At 49.2% G+C, this 19,226-nt stretch overlaps 1 protein-coding gene across 5 annotated transcripts in view; it reads right to left on the reverse strand.

The window, feature by feature from the left end:
• DTX4 (deltex E3 ubiquitin ligase 4) overlaps positions 1 to 10,739 on the reverse strand; it is a 34,096-nt gene extending 23,357 nt beyond the window's left edge. For 4 of the 5 annotated variants that reach the window (XR_001850016.3, XR_012122483.1, XR_001850018.3 and 1 more), the window contains exons 1-2: positions 9,611 to 10,267; positions 909 to 1,632 (exon numbers count right to left, since the gene is read on the reverse strand). Coding sequence is in view for 2 of the 5 variants with exons in the window: in XM_017641419.3 (XP_017496908.1) it covers positions 909 to 1,632; positions 9,611 to 9,821 (935 nt within the window). In the remaining 3 variants the exon portion in view is untranslated. Of the gene's footprint in view, positions 1 to 908; positions 1,633 to 9,610; positions 10,268 to 10,678 lie in introns of those variants that run through there. The other variant, XM_073215783.1, reaches the window with a different exon arrangement.
• Positions 10,740 to 19,226: the final 8,487 nt, after the last annotated feature.

A 19,226-nucleotide genomic window follows, 5' to 3' on the forward strand; every position in this document is an offset into this window, starting at 1 on the left:
AGGCAGGGCCAGGTCCCTCTGGAGAGAGGGAAGATCAGGCAGGGTGAGAGGCCAGTTTCACAAGAAATCAGGGGCTGGCAGGCGAAGGATGTGGACACCACATGGACCTGGGTCTCTTCCGTTTTCTGATCAGGGAACCAAGATCCTAGAAAGCAGTAATCACAGAACCTAGAACGTCACCAGGTTGTCACAGAATAACTGAGCAGCACACAGCAAACACTCATAAATACGGGCTGTTATTCCAATCTGGAGTCACCCCTCCAGCTTCCAGGGAGCCCAGAGAAAGGGGACTAACCCTCATTTGGCACCTACTGTATGCTGGGCCCTGTGCTGTGTGCCCGACAGGGAAGCAGCCCAGCTGCATAAGAAGTCTGGCTCTGGCATCAGACCTCCTGAAGTTTGGACCCTGGCCTCAGCTAATGATTAGCTATGTGTGCCCTTGAACAAGTGAACCTGATTTCTTCAGGAGCAAAATGGGATCATGCCTACTTCATAGAGTTGCTGGAAGGATAAAATGAAGTGATAAAGCCCCCAAACTGAAACACGGTGGGGGCCCAGGTAACCTTGCCTGTTACTACTTAGTATGCATCATCTCCCTTCATCCCCACAGCAACGCTGACGTGAACATCACTGCCGGCACTTACAGAGGGAGGCTCCGTGACGTGCGCCTGCCCCAGATCACAGGGCTAAGGCAAAGCCTCACTTGGATTCCACACCAGTTGGGCCCCAAAGGCCAAACCCACCCTTATCCATCAGACCTTGCTGCTTTTCACCTGCAGCCAGAGGTCAGGACAAGATGACCAGGAGCTCTAGTCCTGGCAGCACCCCCTTATCCGCAGCCCAGAAGGTCAACCATGCCCTATGCCCGCGGTGAGTAAATGCTCGGAGGCAGCTGTGGAAGGACCTACCCAGAGGCGATCAGCACCCGGGACTGGGCAATGGCCAGTCGCTGCAGGTTGGTGCGATTTAAGGTCGCCAGGGCCACCCTTCCCGGCTTGCTGTTGGCTCCTGAGGGACTGGCAGGAGAGCCCATGGCCACTCCTGCCGGTGTGCTGGAGGCTTGTCTCCGGATCCCCTGCGATGGGATCGTCTTCACTGGGCCTCGAATGGTGCCCGTGCTGTCCAGCGGCTTGGCCCCAGGGCCTGGCGGTGGGGGCAGCTTGACGGCTGCGGATGGGGGCACGTTCCTGCGGGCCGCCGGGGGCTGCAGGGGCCCAGCGCTCCCGTTGACCACGGCCGCCTTGACACTCATCACCAGGACGCACTGAGGGCAGGGGCAGGGCGGGGCGGGGGGCGAGGCGGCCGGTCCGGGGCTGGCTGGCCAGGACTGAGCCTTGGGCAAGGTGCCCGTGACCATGGGGTAGATGAGATCGAGACGCCGGCGGACGCGGCGCTGGCGCTGGGTCTGCCGGTTGATCTGGCCCATGCTGCTGAAGTCAATGACGTAGCTGAAGCCGATCGAGGTGAGGTCGATCCAAGCGTGCTGCTTCTCATAGGCGTGCTGGATGGTGATGCCCACCTCCATGTCATAGGGCGTCCAAGAACCACTGTCGTTCTCCCACTCCCACACCACGCCCTTCCCGGGGGCCGACGACGGGTCGTAGTAGTTGCGGCGAACTGGGCGGAGGGTCCCTGCCAGCGTGGGACAGAGGAGAGTCAGAGTCAGCAGTGAATGAAACTGAACTGTGTTCCATTAACAGGCAAACACTAAAGGAGTCCTACTGTGTGCCTGAGCACTAGATTGCCTGTTGAGATATCCCGAGCAATGAGACGCATTCCTGCCTGTCAGGAGTCTACAGTCACACAAGGGTGGAGGCCGATGAGTTACAGGTGAAGGATGTGGGGGGCAGTGCGTGGGACCAGAAAGAGCACCTCCTGGTTTGCAGTTGGGAGATCTTGGTTTGTAGCCAAATTCGTTCACTCCCTAGCAAATAAAGAGCTCCTCAGCCTCCTTTTCTCCCCTGAGAAACAAAGTAGCAACTCCTTTGCAGAATTTTTGTGAAAATTAACTGTGACCCACATACTGATTCAACAAATAGGTATTTAGATATGCCAGATCCTGGATTTCCCACATGTGTTTTAATTTGCACTAAGGCATATAAAGAAAGCCCTTACACATGGTAGGTGCTCATAAATATCATATCCCTTCTCCCCTGCCCCTCTGAATGCCCCTGCCCTGAGGGCTACAGAGGAAAAGAACACAGGGACTCGGACGTCCAGAAGACAGAGCAAGACCCTGCCTCCACCCAGGAAGGATTCCCAGGCTCAGTGGTGACTGGGGGGGCTCTCTGTACCTTTATGCATGTGGTGCAAAAATGGAAAATCAGGGTGAGAAAACTCTCTCCTGTTTCCCAGCATGAAATCTTACAACAACATCAATAATAATGATCATAAGAATAATTTTCTATTTACCTAATGTCTTTCTTAGAAGTTCGAATCTAAAACCTAAAGATAGGGTTGTCCTAATGTTTAGTCTCACTCGGGACAGGGAAGAGACCAGGGTTATTGTGCATCCAGGGGAACAGTGCACCAGAAATGAACCTTCAGGACCAGAAGGGAAAACTAAGCCTATACCTGTTGCCTCTTTCTCTCCTGCACACCCAAAACCGGAATTCAGACCCATACCCAGCCAGGGCTCATTTCATAGTTATTAGTATCAAAGCTGAAGGCTCAAGACAGGGTGGGGAAGCCGGGGAGGGTTCCAAGGGTGCAGGAATCTAGGCATCTGTCAGCTTAAGCTCTATCCATCAGAGCTGGTGGGAAAAGGCTCCCCTCCATCCGGCCTCTGACCCATCCCCTCCTCCAACCCAGAGGGAGACACCAAGACTGAGGACAGAATCCCATTCAAGGGGGGAAGAAAAGAAGAAAAGGAACAATGGCCATTCAGGCCTTTGCCAGGGTCATAACCTGCCCCCCACCCCATCTCCAAGCCCCTTAATGACCCAAAACATCAACATTCAGAGGCTGGAGGGAGAAGCAGAACAATCCCCTATTCAGCACCCAGACCTCTGCTGGGGGACTTGGGAGCAGCAGGACCAGAGGAGGAAGAAGGGGGGTGGGCAACAGTTCCCGGGGTTGCCTGCATCTCCTTCCTAGATAGGCAGCTTGCTGGGCAGCGAAGAACCCAGGCCTTGGACCCAGCAGCGGAGGGCCCAGCCCTTCCAGCTCCACGATGAAGCCTGAGTTTCCTCATCAGTGTGGGTCCTGGGTAACTGCTTCCCAGAGTGGATTTGAGGATTAAATGAAGGAATGAGTATAGTACACCTAAAATCACACACATGGCAAGAGCTCAGTAAAAGTTGCTGATTTTTACTGTGATTTGTTTTCTATTACGTGTCAAAGCAGGATGGAAAGTCACAGGGAAAGTTTAGCTCAGAGGATGCGGTCTGTGTGTGTATAGGGGGGTGGGGAAGAAGAGAGAGGGAGAGTTTCTCTATGCCTCTTTACATAATCTTTATTATTTAGAAAGCTCCTTTACCTATTCCCTCCCATGTGATCTTCGTGGTAATCCTATGAAACACCTTTTGGAAATGAGGAAATTAAGTTTAGAGAGCTTACATGACACTATCTCATATTCTCCCCAGAGCAACAGGGACAGTGCTGTTGATCCAATCGCACAAGTGCGCCTAAAGGGCCTTTTTTACAACAGTGTTACCAATCCCAGAAATGCCTGAGACTTGCCCCAGAAAGCTCTAGAAACTATGTCCTGGCTCTCACATACCTTTCCGAGCTTACCTTCCTCTGTGGCCTGTATTTTCCTCCATCCTGACTGGCAGGTGCACTTCCTGGGCCCCTCTACCAAAATGCTTTCCTTTGACATCTACCCAGCAAAATTGTCCGTCTCATTCAGGTCCTACACCCTCTGCCATCCATTTCTGGAAATGTCCTCCAGTCCGGCTCCACCCTCAGGAAGTCTGGGGTGCATAGCTGCTGGTTCCCGATGTGTCCCGGGTCTCAGCATTTGTCACACAGGTGTCTTGAGAGGAGGCAGAGCCAGCCCTGTAGAGCCCTTTGGTACTCTGGCGCCTCAGGCAGCGCCGGCAGGAAGGAGGGCTCCACAAACACACTGTGATGGAAGACTCCTGGCGACTTGGGCGGGTAGTCATTTATCACATATTGCCGAGGACCCCCTGGCTGCTATGAGGAATTCAGGCACTCCTCGAGCAGCTCAGTCTAAAACAAGATGAGCGTGCGAATGACTATTTATGAGGCAGAATATGCCACAAGAAGGCACAGAATATGAACAGAAGGCATGTTGGCAGAAAACCTGACCACATGTCTTCCTCCAAGCTTAGATCCAGTCCATGACTTCCCCTAGGGCAGGAGGGAGATCCCCTCCGGCCACCCACCTCTGCAGCCCTCTCACACCTAGTTCACCCTGCCCACATTTCCACCACACCGGCCTCCTTCGGCTCCTCCCCATGGCCATGCTTCCCCTCTCTAGGGTTTTTCTCAACGCTGGTCTCTCCCCCGCAAACACTCTGGCATCCTCTTCATTCAGAGTTCAGCTCATTTCCTCAAGAAAGCCTTTCTGGGCTACCCTGACCAGGGCAAGTTCCCATTCCCTCCTTTCGTTTTTGTTTTGTTTTTTAAATAGCATTTATCTTGGACATTACATATATCTTTGTGTGATTCATGAGATGACTCTCCGTCTCCCTTCACTGGACTCCCACGCATTTGGTCCTGGCATGTCCTGGGGGTTAATACCTGTCAGTTGAATAAATGAAGTAATTATGGTTTGGAGATCATTTCAGGAAATGGATGAATGGAATGACAACCAACATAGGAACTGCAGGAGGGGAATTTCCATAGGCAAGAAATGGCACAGGGGGCATTTCAGTAGAAGGGACTTGTGAATAGCTGGGGGGTTGGGGGAGAAATACATGAGGCTAAAAGGATATCTGTGTGTCAGCAGCAGAGGAAAATACCAGGCACAGAGGAAGATGAATGTGGAAAGCTCTGTTAGAGCCAGGGCACAGGCGGTCTGCCCACCAGGCCACTATGGGTTTTATTTATAGGCAATGAGCTGCTGGTGAAGTTTGTGAGAGAGAAGTAACAAGACCAGAGCTGCTCTGTTAATTAGTTCCAAGTGAGAAGTAACGAGGGTGTTGGCAGTGAAAATGAAAAGTGAGAGACTGAGGGACCCCACATAGGGGACATGGGTAGGATTCGACCATGAGTCGCTGACTGCTTGCCAAGAGAGGTCCAGAATCACCTGCCCTGAATCTCCCAGGGTACAGATCAGTAATGCTGTGCAGGCCTAGGGGGTCAGCATCTCCAGGGTCTGGGCCTGGGAATCTGCATGTGAACAACCGCCCTGAGCTTCCATCTTGCACACTGAAGTTTCAAAGCCTGGGTGACACAGTCTCCATGGCTGTACAGAAGGAGTACCCAATAAGACTCTCAACAACAGAATGAATCAAAGAATGCGGAGGCCTGGACCATGGGCAAGTGGTAAAATGGTGCACGATTCACAGGAGAGGGGTGTTAAGAGGAAGAGCTGGTTTTTGGAGGGAGGGAAAGATGCCAAGTTAGCTCAGCCCTAGCTGGTTCATCAGACACAGAAGGCAGACTTCAGAGCCACAGTTGTGGGAAAGAGAGTTGGTGGGATTGCGTTAGCTGATTATTTTCAGAGACCACCCTCCCCTGAGTGCACTAGCCCTGAGGAAACCCAACTGGTTCTGAGAAGCACTAACAAAAATGGGATAGAGATAAAGGATGTTCATAGACTAGGGATGGAGAAGGAGAATGAGTTTTTCCTGAACTCAGACACCTGCTCTCCAAAGCACACGAGGGGTTTGGCTCCTGGGAAATGTGAAGCTACCAGGCATGAGCCAAGCCCTCTAGGGCGTTTCAACCCCATCCAAGCCAACTGTGTTGGAGCATACACTGTACCGAGAAATGGCAGGCCCCTCTTACCTGCACCCCCCGTCCCCAGCAGAATGTCCTATGAGGGCAAGGATTTGGGTGTTCGTAATGGCTGTGTCCCACATGCCTGCAACAGGGGCCTCACCCAGTCCGTGCTCTCTAAGCATTCATCAAATGAAGGAGTAGAGGGCAGGGCATTTGATTTGCAATCTCAGCTCTGCCACTGACTAGCTGTAAAACTTTGAACAGCCCGATCACTTCCAACTTGTGTCCTTTCCTACAAAATGGGAACAATAGGTCCTTCACACCACTGTTGTGAGGATTAAACAAGATAATGTGTGCAATGTGCCTGGCACATCCCCCAGGCTGTAACGGCCACATGGCCCTTAAGACCCCTGCCTCCTCCACTCCAGAGCTCACACAGGGCAGAGGGTATTGCAGGGGTGGGGTGGCTACAAATCAGCTTCCGTCAAACCCTTCAATCTCTCTCCATCTGACCCTTCTCACCACATTAAAGACACGAAAGAGGCAATAGTTGCAGAGAAAAAAAACTTGAGCTGGAAAGGCCCTTCCCTCATGCCATGCCACTGGCAAGCAAATGCAGGAGCCAGTCCCATTCATCTGCCCATCTGATCTGCGTGACGGGAATCAAGGAGCCAGAAGGAATGTAAAGCTGCTCTTCATTCTACAGGGGAAAATGAGGTCTGAGCAGCTAAGACTTGCTTAAGGTCACACAGTAAGCCAGTGAGTCTGGAACAAGAGCCGCCTGAGCCATGTCTCCCCCCTCCCAGCCCGGGTCTTCCTCTCTCTCTCTCCTGTAGCTCGGGCCTGGGATAGGCAGCCACCCCATGCACTGAAAGGCACGGGGGTGGGGGGGGGCGGGGGGGAAGGGACGCTGAAGTTCAGCACTCACTGCTGCACACCAGAAAATGGTCATTCCATCAAGGTAGCGCAGGTGGAGAGAACCCAGCCAAGGCTTTGGGAAGCAGCCAAGACCCTGTCCTCTCTATCTCGCCCCATCTCTTCCCTTCTTCCAGATTCTCTAGCACAAAATGCCTGGAGCAGACCAGGGGAGAATGCAGACAAGCTGACTCAAAAGAAGCATAGAGAAGCAGGGCCCAGCGCAAATAGAGGTGGGCAGAGGGTATCTGCAACCTCCTGGCCATCTCCCTGGAGACAGGCTGGATGAGGTCAGAGCCCAGGGGGGAGAGGAGACTCTGAGGACTCACTGGCAGGGGGGCAGGCAACTTCTGAAAAAACAAAGCTCTCATGTCAGGAAATGTCCCTACATAGGGGAGGCAACAAAAAAGAGAGGAATTGCCTCTAGGCAGGGGACTTCCAGCTCTCCTTTGTTTGGGGGATGTTTCTGGTTCCCAGCTTCAAATGTGGCTTGGGATGGTGGGTAATTTAATTAAACATTGCCAGGGCTTGGCTGAGGTTGCCTGGGAGCCGGTGGTTTAAAGTTCCTACCATGTCACGGTCTCATCAATGAGCTATATTGAGAGGAAGCAGCAGCGGAGGGGGCTCCGAGCCCAGAAACCCGGAGATGCTATTCTACTTTAACAAGCTCTCTGACAGACCCAGCATTCCTGGGAATTCAGCCCAGTGGCTTCCACACCCAGTGGAGGGCCTGGCACCAAGAAGGGAGGCACTTGGTACACACTGACCAACTGACCATTAAAATGAGTGGATGAAAGCAAAGCATGTATCTCGCGCCTCAAAGACAGACAAACATTGTAAAACACACTCTGAGGCCATCTTCAAAAGACTCCAGGGCCAGCTCTCTGTCTCCAGTCTAAAATCTGAGGAGCCCGGGCCTCAGACTAAATTGCTAACCAAAGGCAGTGGTCAACCTGTCTTCAGGGCAGAGCAGTCAGACCTAAGAGAGGTAGTTTCTGCCCTTCAACCCAGTTTTCCCCAGAAGTTCATCTCTGTAGACAGGGTGCTTCGAGACATGACTCGTCATGCCGGTCTTAAATACCACTGAACACTGACTAAGCTGCCCCCTGTCCACTTGTGGGGCTGGGGCTGGGACTTTACGTCACCAACGTGTTTCTCCAGATTTGCAAAGATTTAGTCTGAAGTAGAAACGCTAATACCTGCCGGTTTATTCTTAGCAAGACAGGAATTCCCAGTGTTTGCACTGCTTGTCTCTCAGGTCCCACCTCCAGGGCTCAGCTCCCTTACCCTCCTGCACACCACCCACTACTGCTGGCGCCTCCACCTTCACCTCTGCAACCGCAGTCCAACTTGCACAATGACATTCTGTCCCTTCCCCTCAGCCACATTTAATCCTCCTCAATATCCCCACATTCTCCCTCTGGCCTCTCCTAGCCCCCTTCCCACCAAGGTTTAAGCCCCTCCAGATGCCAACACTTTGGAAATCCTTTCCTCCGAAAGCTTTACTCAGTCAGCCAGTGTCTGCAGAGTCCTTGGCAAAGAGGTTGTTGGGAGTTATGACTAAAGATGAGGACACGAGGGTGGAAAGATCTCCTTTCCCATGACAATCCTAATTAGCGCACAGGATGTGGGGGCTTTCCAGGGAGGCTGAGATGCCCTGCTCCAACAGCTGTTCTCTGACCCTCTGGGATTCCCCCAGCCATCCCCTCGAGTCCCTCCCCACAACACCTGCCTCTCCAGGCTTTTGGTCACACTCTTGGCAAAGCCCAGCCAGAATTCCAGAAATAAGCCCCCATGTCCGTGGACACTGCTGCAAGACAGATGTGTCCTAGGTCTTCAATCACGCCTGAACACCCCAGGCCAAGGAAAGAGACAAACCTCTGCTCTACCCCTCCCACCAACCACGGGCCACCCAGACCTCCCTGCAGGCTCTCCTCCTTACTGGGACCTGGAAAGACTGGCCAGCTGGGAAGTGGGATTGGGGTGGCCACAGGGGCACCTAGGTTCTCACGAAAAGATAGGGGTTTAGTGCTCTGGGAGGGCACAGTGCCTCTCAGGGGGGACAGTTTTGGGAGGACGTGGAGACAGTATCTCCTTCGGAATCTGCCTCCTCCGCAGACTAGGGGCGCGGCGCCCCTGCCGGCATTCCCGAACCTGGCCCTCCCCTCCCCGCCGCTCTCCATCTGCTCTGGCCTGTTGCTTAGGCGCTTGGAGCGCCCCAGCCGCGGCACCGCCAGTGCCACAGCGTCCAGGGTGCTTAGTGCCCTGGAATCCCGCAACTCCAGTCTCTCCTCGCAGGCAGGCCCGGCCCTTCCCACACCAGACTACAGACAGAGCCTCCAGGGAATCCCTTCTTCCTCCCGCCAGTCCCCACCCCCGGGGCCCAGCGGTAGGAAGGCATCCCCCACAGGGCGCCGAGGCAGCGGTGGGTGATGAGGGGGACCTGTGGCAGGCCCAGGGGTGCCTGAAGCAGAGCAGGGTCGGCCAGTGTGTGAGGGATGAGCCTAGGAGTATGGACTGTCTGTGGACTGGGGAGGCCCCCGAATTCCACATGGGAGGACTTGGGGCCACCACGCGCTTAAAAGGGGCCCAAGGTGGGAGGGTTCCTAGGGCTGGGCTGAAGCTCGGTGAGTATAATCAGAACACTGACACTACTTGCACGCACGTTCACTGCACGCAGAATCTTAAGAGGATCGTGGGGTGTAAAGCGCCCCTTCCACGACCACCTCTTGGTGACACCGCTGCGCGGAGGCGCGGACTGGGTAGCCCCGGGCTCTCAAAGTGGGAGATCTCGGGCAGGGAGCGGAGGTGGGCGCGGGCGGGGCAGGGGCGGCTGGCTTACCCGTGTCCTGGCGGAACTGGTTCATGGACTGCAGGTCGATGATGTAGGGCGCGAGCCGGCTGTCCACCTGGCCCAGCACCACGCTGCCCCCAACGCGCGGGCCGGCGCGGACCACCGCCTCGATGTGGTGGCTCACGGCCGGGCTGTAGGGACGCCAGCGGCCGTGCTCGTTCAGCCATTCCCAGACCACCACGGCCGAGGCCAGGAGCATGACGAGCCCGGGGCTGCGGCGGCGCTGCGCTGCCTGCCTCCCGGGCCCGGCGCGCCCGTCCTCCTCCGCTTCCTCCTGCGCCGCCGCCTCCGGGCCTCGACCGCGCTCCCCGCCCCGCGCCCTGCCGCCCCGGGCAGCCTCAGCTCGGGCCCATGGGCCACTCCCCAGCCGCGCATCCACCGGGGCCCGGAGACCGGGGCCGCCTGGCTCCGACCGCGCGCCGCCGCCGGGCTTAGCCGCTGCTGCCGCTGCGCCGGGGGGTCGAGCCGCTTCATGCAAATGCCCGGCTCTCTGCAAACAGGCCCCCGCCTTGCAAAGCCACCCGGCGGGGAGGGGAGCCCCGGCGGCCACGAGGTGGGGCTGACGGCGAGGCGAGGACCAGACCCGCACACCAGTTGCGCCTCGGGCTCTGCAGACGCCGGGGTGGGATCTGGCCGCGCGCTCGCGCCAGGAATGGCACGCCAGGCTCTCCTCCCCTCTCCCCTCCCGCCCCACCTCCGCCGCCCGGGCGAGAGCTCGCCCTCCCTGTGTCTCTGCTCAGTCGCCTCCACAAGGAAGCGGCCCTCCCGAGCGGGGCGCCGAGACAAACCCGCGTCTGCCGGGGTTCCCCCAGTCCTTAGACGCCGAAAAGCGACCCGCCATCACACGGCCCTGGGACCGCAGCTGTTACCCGGCCGCAACTCTGCAGCCTCCCCCCAAGAAATGGTATTTTCTTATTTGTTTTAAAGCAGCGTGGTCAATGTCCGCAGTGCCAGCTTCGAGACCTGCAGCGTCTCCGGCTCGTGCACGCACCCCCACACTCACATTCGCACACACTAGTCCGCACCCCGACGCCCCCCTCGCTCCGGCTCTATTACCTCATCGTCGCCCGCATCCTTAGCTGTCCATCAAGGATGCAGAACCACGCCCCCTGGCTGCTCGGGCCGGTGCCCTTGGAGCCCGCACGCCCCCTGCTGGCCCAAGGGGACGCGTGCCGCCAGCGGCCGCGTTCCGATTATTGCTCAACTCCAGCCTCTGCTATGGAGAGCCAGCCAGTCCAAAGGGATGCAGCAATCTGGTGAATGAGGGATTTAAATCGTCTATGGAGAGAGCAAATGCGTTTCTTCTGGCCTGATTCAACGTTACTGTAGTCCAGAAGACACATGCTAACTTGATTTATTCTGCAGGGTTTCCACAACCAAAATCATGAGACTCAAGATAGACACAAGCTAGACTTAGTTATTTTGGTCATGAATAGTTAATGTGGAAAACAATCTAAAAGGGCAGATTGACGTCGGGATTATATATTAGTCTTGCCAGAGAACAAAAACTTTATTTTGCTGAGGTTGCAACCACAAAAGACAATTCATGTGATGAAAACCCAGGAAAAATAAAAACAGCTGATGATTTAGGGACAGGGATTGTGAATCTTTCTGAAATAATCATTTTCTTTCATAATATCCTATGATCCTTCTTGTCTTGGAAGATTTGCTTTCCCTCTCTTTCTCACTCTTTCTTGAATTACAACTTTCTTTCCTCCTCTCGTTACTTTTTCTAGATCTTTTTCATCCCTCCTCCTGGAGTTTTAAACAGAAAGCAAAAGAAAAAAAGTCATACATGCTCTTCTTTGGGCCTCTAAAAGCACCAGGATAGAGGCTACTTCTGAGCTCCATTCTTGCTCACCCACTGGCCCAGAAATCTCTGCAGCATGACCTCCAGAAGGTCCAGTCAACCTCTTCCTTAAGGCCAGTCTCCCAATCCAACTCATTCAAACCATTCATTAGAACATTAGATTTCAGGGATTGGTGGACAAAAGGGAAAGAATACCTCAATTAATCCTACCAAGAGTCATTATTAATTAACTTACTATAATTACAAATTTTATAATTTTATTCTAATAATTATGAATTAATTAATCCTTTCAAGAGCCATTATTATTCCCCTTTTCCAAATGACAAAATTTAGGGAATTAAAGCAATTTGCTCCAGGGTACAAATTTAGCCAGAGGAGAAATTGGTAGTCAAAATTTAGTTAGGCTCAAAAAAATAAAATGCCTGTTTCATAACACATGTTACATGACACTAAAGGTGATGCAATATGAGGAAAGGTATGTGGAAATGTAAAATTGTCTCCTTGGGAAGAGAGGGAAGGGAGAAAATGCAAAACAGAGTGTTCTAGAAGAACAAAACTAGAATTGAAAAAATAAATTGTAAGTTTTACTAAGTTATTTTCATTTTTATTTCCAATCATGAGACCAAGGGTATGAAGATTCTAGAAACTTCCTTATGATCTAAATAAGGACAGATCCAGATGCTATTAGTGGTGCTATAAGGGTATACTGGAAGTACCAGGCAGAAAACAACACCTGACCAGCCAAACCAGAAATTCCCAGGTGAAAAAGCTTAAAACAGATAAGAGGGCTATTAACACATTAGACAGGCTGTTTGAAAGATAAATGGGAAGCAGGAAGGCACTGGCTTCTAGCTATATCCGGCCTGATTTTATATCTGTTCTTCCTGTGTCTTCCTTGTTAAACATGGCAGAATATTATAACAGACAAAAATGCCTAATGACACACAAAGGGGTTTGTAGATAGCCTGATTCATTTGCAGAAGGAGGTGAATATACAGATGACTTGACATTAGTAATCAGTGGCAGTTGCAAGATGTGTGTTTTTGATAAGCTATGACAATTTATAATTCACAACAAACCATTTGAGAATTATAACTTGCAATTATGTGTGGATAATGATAGTAATAGTTTGATTACACATCTTAGATCTTCTAAAACAGTCCTAATTTCAAAGAATCTGTACCAAAAGCCCCTGAAAACTTCAGACATTCCATTTGACTATCCAGACTGTATCTCCCCAGTTGCCTCCTGTTTCCACCTATAAGTGGCATAATAATCTTTAATCAAATGATGTGCCCAATTTGTAAATGGGAACATGGCAGCTATAATAAAATCCCACTTATTAAGACTGATTAGAAGGATGCAAGTCTGAATTGTTCAAAGGTATAATTTGATACTTCAAGAAAAAAAAAGCCATCATTGCTTAACACCAAGTTTCAGGGAAAAGCCATTCTCTTCTTTTTCTGTGGAATTTCACCAAGTCATTTTTAAAAATTTCCTATGTTCTGTAACAAACCAACCCAAAATTAATGGCTGAAAACATTTATTTTGCATGAGAATCTGCAATTTGGGGAGGGCTTGATGAGGACAACTAGTCTCTCCCATGTAGCTTCAGGCAGCTTCAAGAATGGCTGGGGACTGGAATCATTGTAGGCCTGCTCTTTCATGTCTAATGATTGACGCTGTCACCTGGGAGCTCAGCTGGAGCTATCAGCCCAAGCACCTAAACACGGCCTATGTTGTCCATTGGCTTCTTCACAGAAGAAATGTAACTATTCTGTATCTTTACTGTGTCAATATCATTGGTGATATTGCACTATGGATTTTTAGGTATAGTTTGTAGGATGTTACCCTTGGGTAACATGGGAGAAGAGGGTACATGATATCTCTTTCTCTGATTTCTTACAGTTGCATGTGAATCTACAATTATTTAAAAACAAAAGAATATAAAAAATGTAATGCAGCTTCTGTCTGACACTCTGTTGGGTCACATTCATTGGAACCCAACCTCTATGCCCCACCTCTTCAGCTTCCCCAACTATGAACATTTCATGTTTGTGTGTTACATTTGTTAAAATTGATGAACTAATATTGATTCATTATCATTAACTGATGTCCATATTTTATACTAGGGTTCACTCTTGGTGTTCTGTATCCTTTGGGTTTTGACAGAGAACCTACAGGACATAGGTAGTGTGTCTTACTGCTGTTTTCAGTTGCAATTTTCTGATGACGTATGACATTGAGCATCTTTTCACCTGCTCATTTGCCCTCTGCCTCTGAGGCAAAGTGTCTATTAAGGTCTTTGGCCCATCTTTCTAATCAGATTGTTTTATTGTTCAATTTTAAAATTTCTTTGTGTATTTTACATAGCAGCACTTTGTCAGATGAGCCTTTCACAAATATTTTAGCTCAGCCTGTGACTTGTCTTTTTATTCTGTCTGTCTGCCTGTCTTCTCTCTCTTACTCTCTTTTAAAATAAGGAGCACGTGCAGCATTCAGCCCATGGCAGGAGCCACAGGGCCCAGGTGTGGTAGGAACCACCTCAGCTTCCTGGTGCACAGGTTCACATGGACATCCTCGGATGTTGCCCAGCACACCTGGCGCTGGGGCACAGCGGCCTTCATTTTAACAGTGTCTTTCACAGAGCAGTTTATAATTTTTATTTATTTATTTTTTGGTATCATTAATCTATAATTACATGAAGAACATTATGTTTACTAGGCTTCCCCCTTCACCAAGTCCCCCCACATACCCCTTCACAGTCACTGTCCATCAGCATAGTAAGATGCTGTAAAATCACTACTTGTCTTCTCTGTATTGTAGAGCCCGCCCCATACCCCTCCCACATTATACATGCTAATTGTAATGCCCCCTTTCTTTTTCCCCACCCTTATCCCTCCCTTCCCACCCATCCTCCCCAGACCCTTTCCCTTTGGTAACTGTTAGTCCATTCTTGGATTCTGTGATTCTGCTGCTGTTTTGTTCCTTCAGTTTTTCTTTGTTCTTATACTCCACATATGAGTGGAATCATTTGGTACTTGTCTTTCTCCGCCTGGCTTATTTCACTGAGCATAATACCCTCTAGCTCCATCCATGTTGTTGCAAATGGTAGGATTTGTTTTCTTCTTATGGCTGAATGGTATGAGCAGTTTTAAATTTTAATGTAAGTTCAACATAACAATATTTTCTTTAATGGATCAAATCTTTTGTGTTGTATCTGAGAAGACCACCAAAAAACCTAAGGTAATCTCACACTCTCTTTATTATCTTTGGAATTTTATAGTTTTATATTTTACATTTAAGTTCATGGCTCATTTTGAGTTAATTTTGTGAAAGGTATAAAGTCTGTGTCTGTATTTTTGTACAGGAATGTCCAATTATTCCAGCACCCTTTTCAGAAACCAAAGAGAGAGTGTACTTCCTTCTTCATAGTGGGGAACACAAGATTTCATGATTTATCTTTTACCTTGGATGCAATATCCTGGCATATCCCTGTTTAGTGGGCCTCTGATTCTTTGTAGGGTTTATTTCCCATCATCTGAAATGTGTGTGTACCACGACCTCTAACATGGTGGCTACTTCTTGCTTATCTGGCCTATTTTGCATGATATCACTGGTAGAGTGGATTAATGTGATGGTCTACAGGAAACACAAATAGTCCAGACTTTTTCTATGTATATCATAACAAAAGAAGAGAGTGTTATGGTGTAACTATACTTATTGTGGCAAGTAGCTAGTAATGTATACAAGTATTGAGTAACAATGTTATACATCTGAAGCCAACATAATACTGTATCTAAACATTATTGCAATAAAAATAAATAAATAAAGATCCTTCCAGATATTTAAAAAAAAAAGTGTTACTACAATCTTGGGACAACCAAAAACATATATGCTATTGTTTATTCCATGTGAGTTGAACTGCTTATGATCCTCTTTTCTGATGGTGACAAAAAGAACACATTCATTCAATCAGTGGCCACACACCCCATACCTGAGGTAGTGTTAATTTGCTCTAGCAAAGATGCCACATCTGGCCAGTGACTGTAGCTGGCCTTACCACTTGGTTTGTGGCAGTCAGCTGTCAGGACTTACTAGGTTTCCACAGGGAACAGACTGATAAGTGCATAGATGACAAAGAATACATGAAATATATTCATATATTCTTTAGATTTATAAGGATTGTGCTAATGTTCACATCCCATCCAACCTGGGTAAGTCAGTGAAAAGTGAGGTGGAATTACCTAAAGACTCATGGTGCTGATGAGATAAAAAGTGGGCTTCAGGATTTGATAAGGTTTGGGACACTAGTAAATATCCCAAGCTCTTGGTTGAGGCCCCTAGAGGGCTAAACTCTAGAAGTGGAGAAGGCCAGAGGTAGACAGAGCATTAACATTCTGCAACTCAGTTTCAAATTCAGTCCTTGACTGAATTAAGATGATCTGATTTCACTCTGTCTATTAGAAGATAAGGTGACCTCGCCCTGAAGGAAAGCAACAAAATCCAGGTGATGATGTAGGGGTTAAAGTTTCCCCCATAAAAGGCAACTACCACTTTTTCTTATCAAATCCAAGTTGATGTCAAGGCCGGGTTGGCTGAGCTCCTGAATATACATACCAAGATCTTTTGGATCCTTCTATTGTTGGATAATGAGTCTGAGCTGAACCACCCAGAAAAGCGGATGCCAGCTGGAGGAGACCTTGGGTCCAGCCCTCAGTTTCGACAAGGGTTTAACAGGTTAATGGCTGCTTTTGTTTAGAAGGGGTGCACCGGCGCCTACATCCAGCAAGTGGCAATGTGGTACCAGGAAATGGCCTCAGTGCTCAGGTCACCTTTCAGTCTTTACCCAAGATGGTATTTCCCTTTCTTTTGGGATTCCATATTTTTGCTGGAATATCCAGAGGACACAGGGAAATGGTTTGGGGACAATCTACCTGATTCACATGAAGCAGCTCCTGAACAGGAGAATCCCTCTGGCCCTTATGAGATGGGGACTGAATGCGTACAGCCATCAGTTCTACAATGAAGGACATTGAATCCAGGAGGGGAAGGGAAGACTGAGGAGGAAATAAAACTTAATAGTCAGTCTTGTTCCTTCCTTTGTCCTGTTGCTCCGGGGTCAGCCCTGAAGAACCAGTGTGAGCTCCCTGCCCTGTACCTGCTGGTGTCTGCAGAGCAGTCAAGCCCAGGGACCCAATCTGCGTCCCCCACCACCACTACCACCACCAGCTCCATCCCTCAATCCTTGGTGCCTTCAACCACTCAGGTGGGTGCCAGAACCTCTTCTTCCCATGGGACAGCATAGGGACAGGTGAGTTGGGCACCTGAATTCAAGAGGGCCATGAGTTTGAGCCCTCCCCTCCCATATTCACACAAGTGTATGTGGCCTTTGGTCCGTCCTGGGGACAGGGAGCTCTCAGCTCCATCTCTATCTTTCTCCAAAAGCAGCTGAACTTTTGGTAGAGGGGAAGGGAGAGATCAGGGGTAGGAGGAAGGTGTGAGTGACCACATGCTTTTATTTTCTGTTTTGAGTAGCTGGTGGTAGTTTGGGTTCACCCAAAGCTAATCAGTAGCCACTGCCATCAAATGCAAGGTTGCTACTGTTGCTCCATTATCATCACATCTCTTCCTGCTCCTGCCCAGAAGAGAGTGAATAACATAATTAACAGCCGAGGAACCATTTAGGGGGCTTATTTCAATCCCAAGTCCAGCCACTCAGAGTCATTAACAGGTAGATCAGAGGGGGGCCATCAATCCCACCCCTCCACCCAGGTCACTGGGTGAGAACATTTCCTACCAGATTCCAGACGATCTTCTCAAATCCCTGAGCCATCCCACAGGAATCTTGTCCTTTCTTTTCCAAAAAGTTTGAAAAATTAGTTCATCACCTGAGCATATCATGTTACTGCTAATACTAAACAACTTGGATTTACCCAGCACTTTTTTTGTTTTGTAATAAATGAAGGGGAAACTTAGGCAGAGAGAAATAACCACCTTGAAATCATTCATTATCAATGAATGAAATAAGAATCAAACAAATGCTTTATTACTTTCCCATTAGATTATGTGTGATATCCTACATGAATTTTGGGTCATTCGCATTTGTAAGAGACTGGCTTTAGAAGCCAGAGGACAGAACGGGGCTTAGTGCCTCTGGTGATCTGGAATGGATTTCTGGGCTCCACGTGGTTCTGGAGTGAGCTCTGTGGCTCTGTCTCAGGTTCCGGAGCAAGACACCTGTGGTCCAAAACCCGTTGCACTGCTCAGGATGACCTTCCACTGTAGATACCTTATTTCCTCATCTGTAAAATTGAGACAATGACAGTATCTACCTCCTAAGGAAGTGACAAAGTTTAAATGTGATAAGAGTGTTAACAGTTTTAGCATAGTCCTAAATATTAAGCATTGCATGCATGTCAGCTACCACAATAATATTGACAAAATATCAATATTATTGATAACAATATTATTGATAAAAGAGATCAATAACAATATTATTTATAAAAGAGATGAAAGAGAATGGAAAGAAATGTGGTGGCCAAGGGGAGAATGAGCAAGAAGGGCTGACGATGGTATTCTGAGGGAGCATTTGCATAGCGTGAGGAGAAAGAGGCACAGGGATGGTTTGACAGGTGGAAGGAAAATCAAGATGTCATCAGAGGTTAAGAATAGAATGACCTTATAGAATAGCAGACAAGAGGTTGCCAGGGACTAGTCGGAGGCAAGGGCCAGAGCACAGGGGGGAACACAGGGGTCTTCTCTGGAGTGTTGTTCTGTATTCGCTTAGTGGTAGCGGTGACAAGAGGCTTTGCCTGTGTTAACACTCAGAGGGCTGTACAACAAAATTCAAAGAGTGCATTTTACTGTATGTAAATTAAGAAGTGAAGAAGAGGGCCTGTAGAAAAGTTGACAAAAGGCCAACAAGTTTGATCAGAGGTCAGACATTCGAAAGAGCAACTGTCCTTTCTCTCATCTTCATATTTCCCATCCCATTTTCCTTCCTCACTTTTTCTCTCCCAGCCACACAGAACTCTAAACAAAGTATTAGATCTGTTCTTCCTCAGACCTTAAAAGGAATCTCCTAATCTAACTCATGATAATTCAGAAGGTCACCACTTGGAGAGTTTGAAGGACAAGGGGTAAGGAAGTGGGGTGCCTCATTTAACCTTCCTGAGAATCACTATTATTTCCACCTTACCCTTTAGCAGACAGTGTGGAGGCATTAGGAACATGGACGCTGTGCTAGACTGTCTTGGGTCCATACTGCGGTTCTCCAGAGCTGGCCAAGGCTGGCCAAGTTCCTTAATGCTTTGTGCTGGTTTCCTCTTCAGTAAAATGGGGATAATGAAAGGACCTACCTCAGAGGCCTGACCTGAGAATTAGCACTAACACACATAAAGTGCTTAGGACAGTGATTAACCCATAAACAGGCTATGTCATTTTTTCAAAATGATAGACAAAAATCAGGGCTCAGGGATTTTAGGTAATTTTCCCAAGGCAGACTGAGAAAACATGCCAGGGAAGCTGATTTTCAACATTTGAAATTCAAAATTCTTCCTGGCTGCCCTCAGAGGCTGTTAACAGGCAGGGAGTGTGACAAAAAAAAAACACAAGAATTTGTGTTTCAATGTGGAAGATGGGAAGGGATGAAATAAGGAAATGAATGTTTTGGAAAAGAAACAAAGGCAGAAATGAGAAAACATGTTTCAAGGCCATGTTTAAAGCTTTCTTTGAGTTCACCTGGAATTCCCATGTGGAAAATGAGCAGAGACAGAAAGAAGGTAGGCTGTG

This window comes from Manis javanica, chromosome 11 (assembly GCF_040802235.1).
Source record: "Manis javanica isolate MJ-LG chromosome 11, MJ_LKY, whole genome shotgun sequence".
In the NCBI taxonomy this organism is placed as follows: Eukaryota; Metazoa; Chordata; class Mammalia; order Pholidota; family Manidae; genus Manis; species Manis javanica.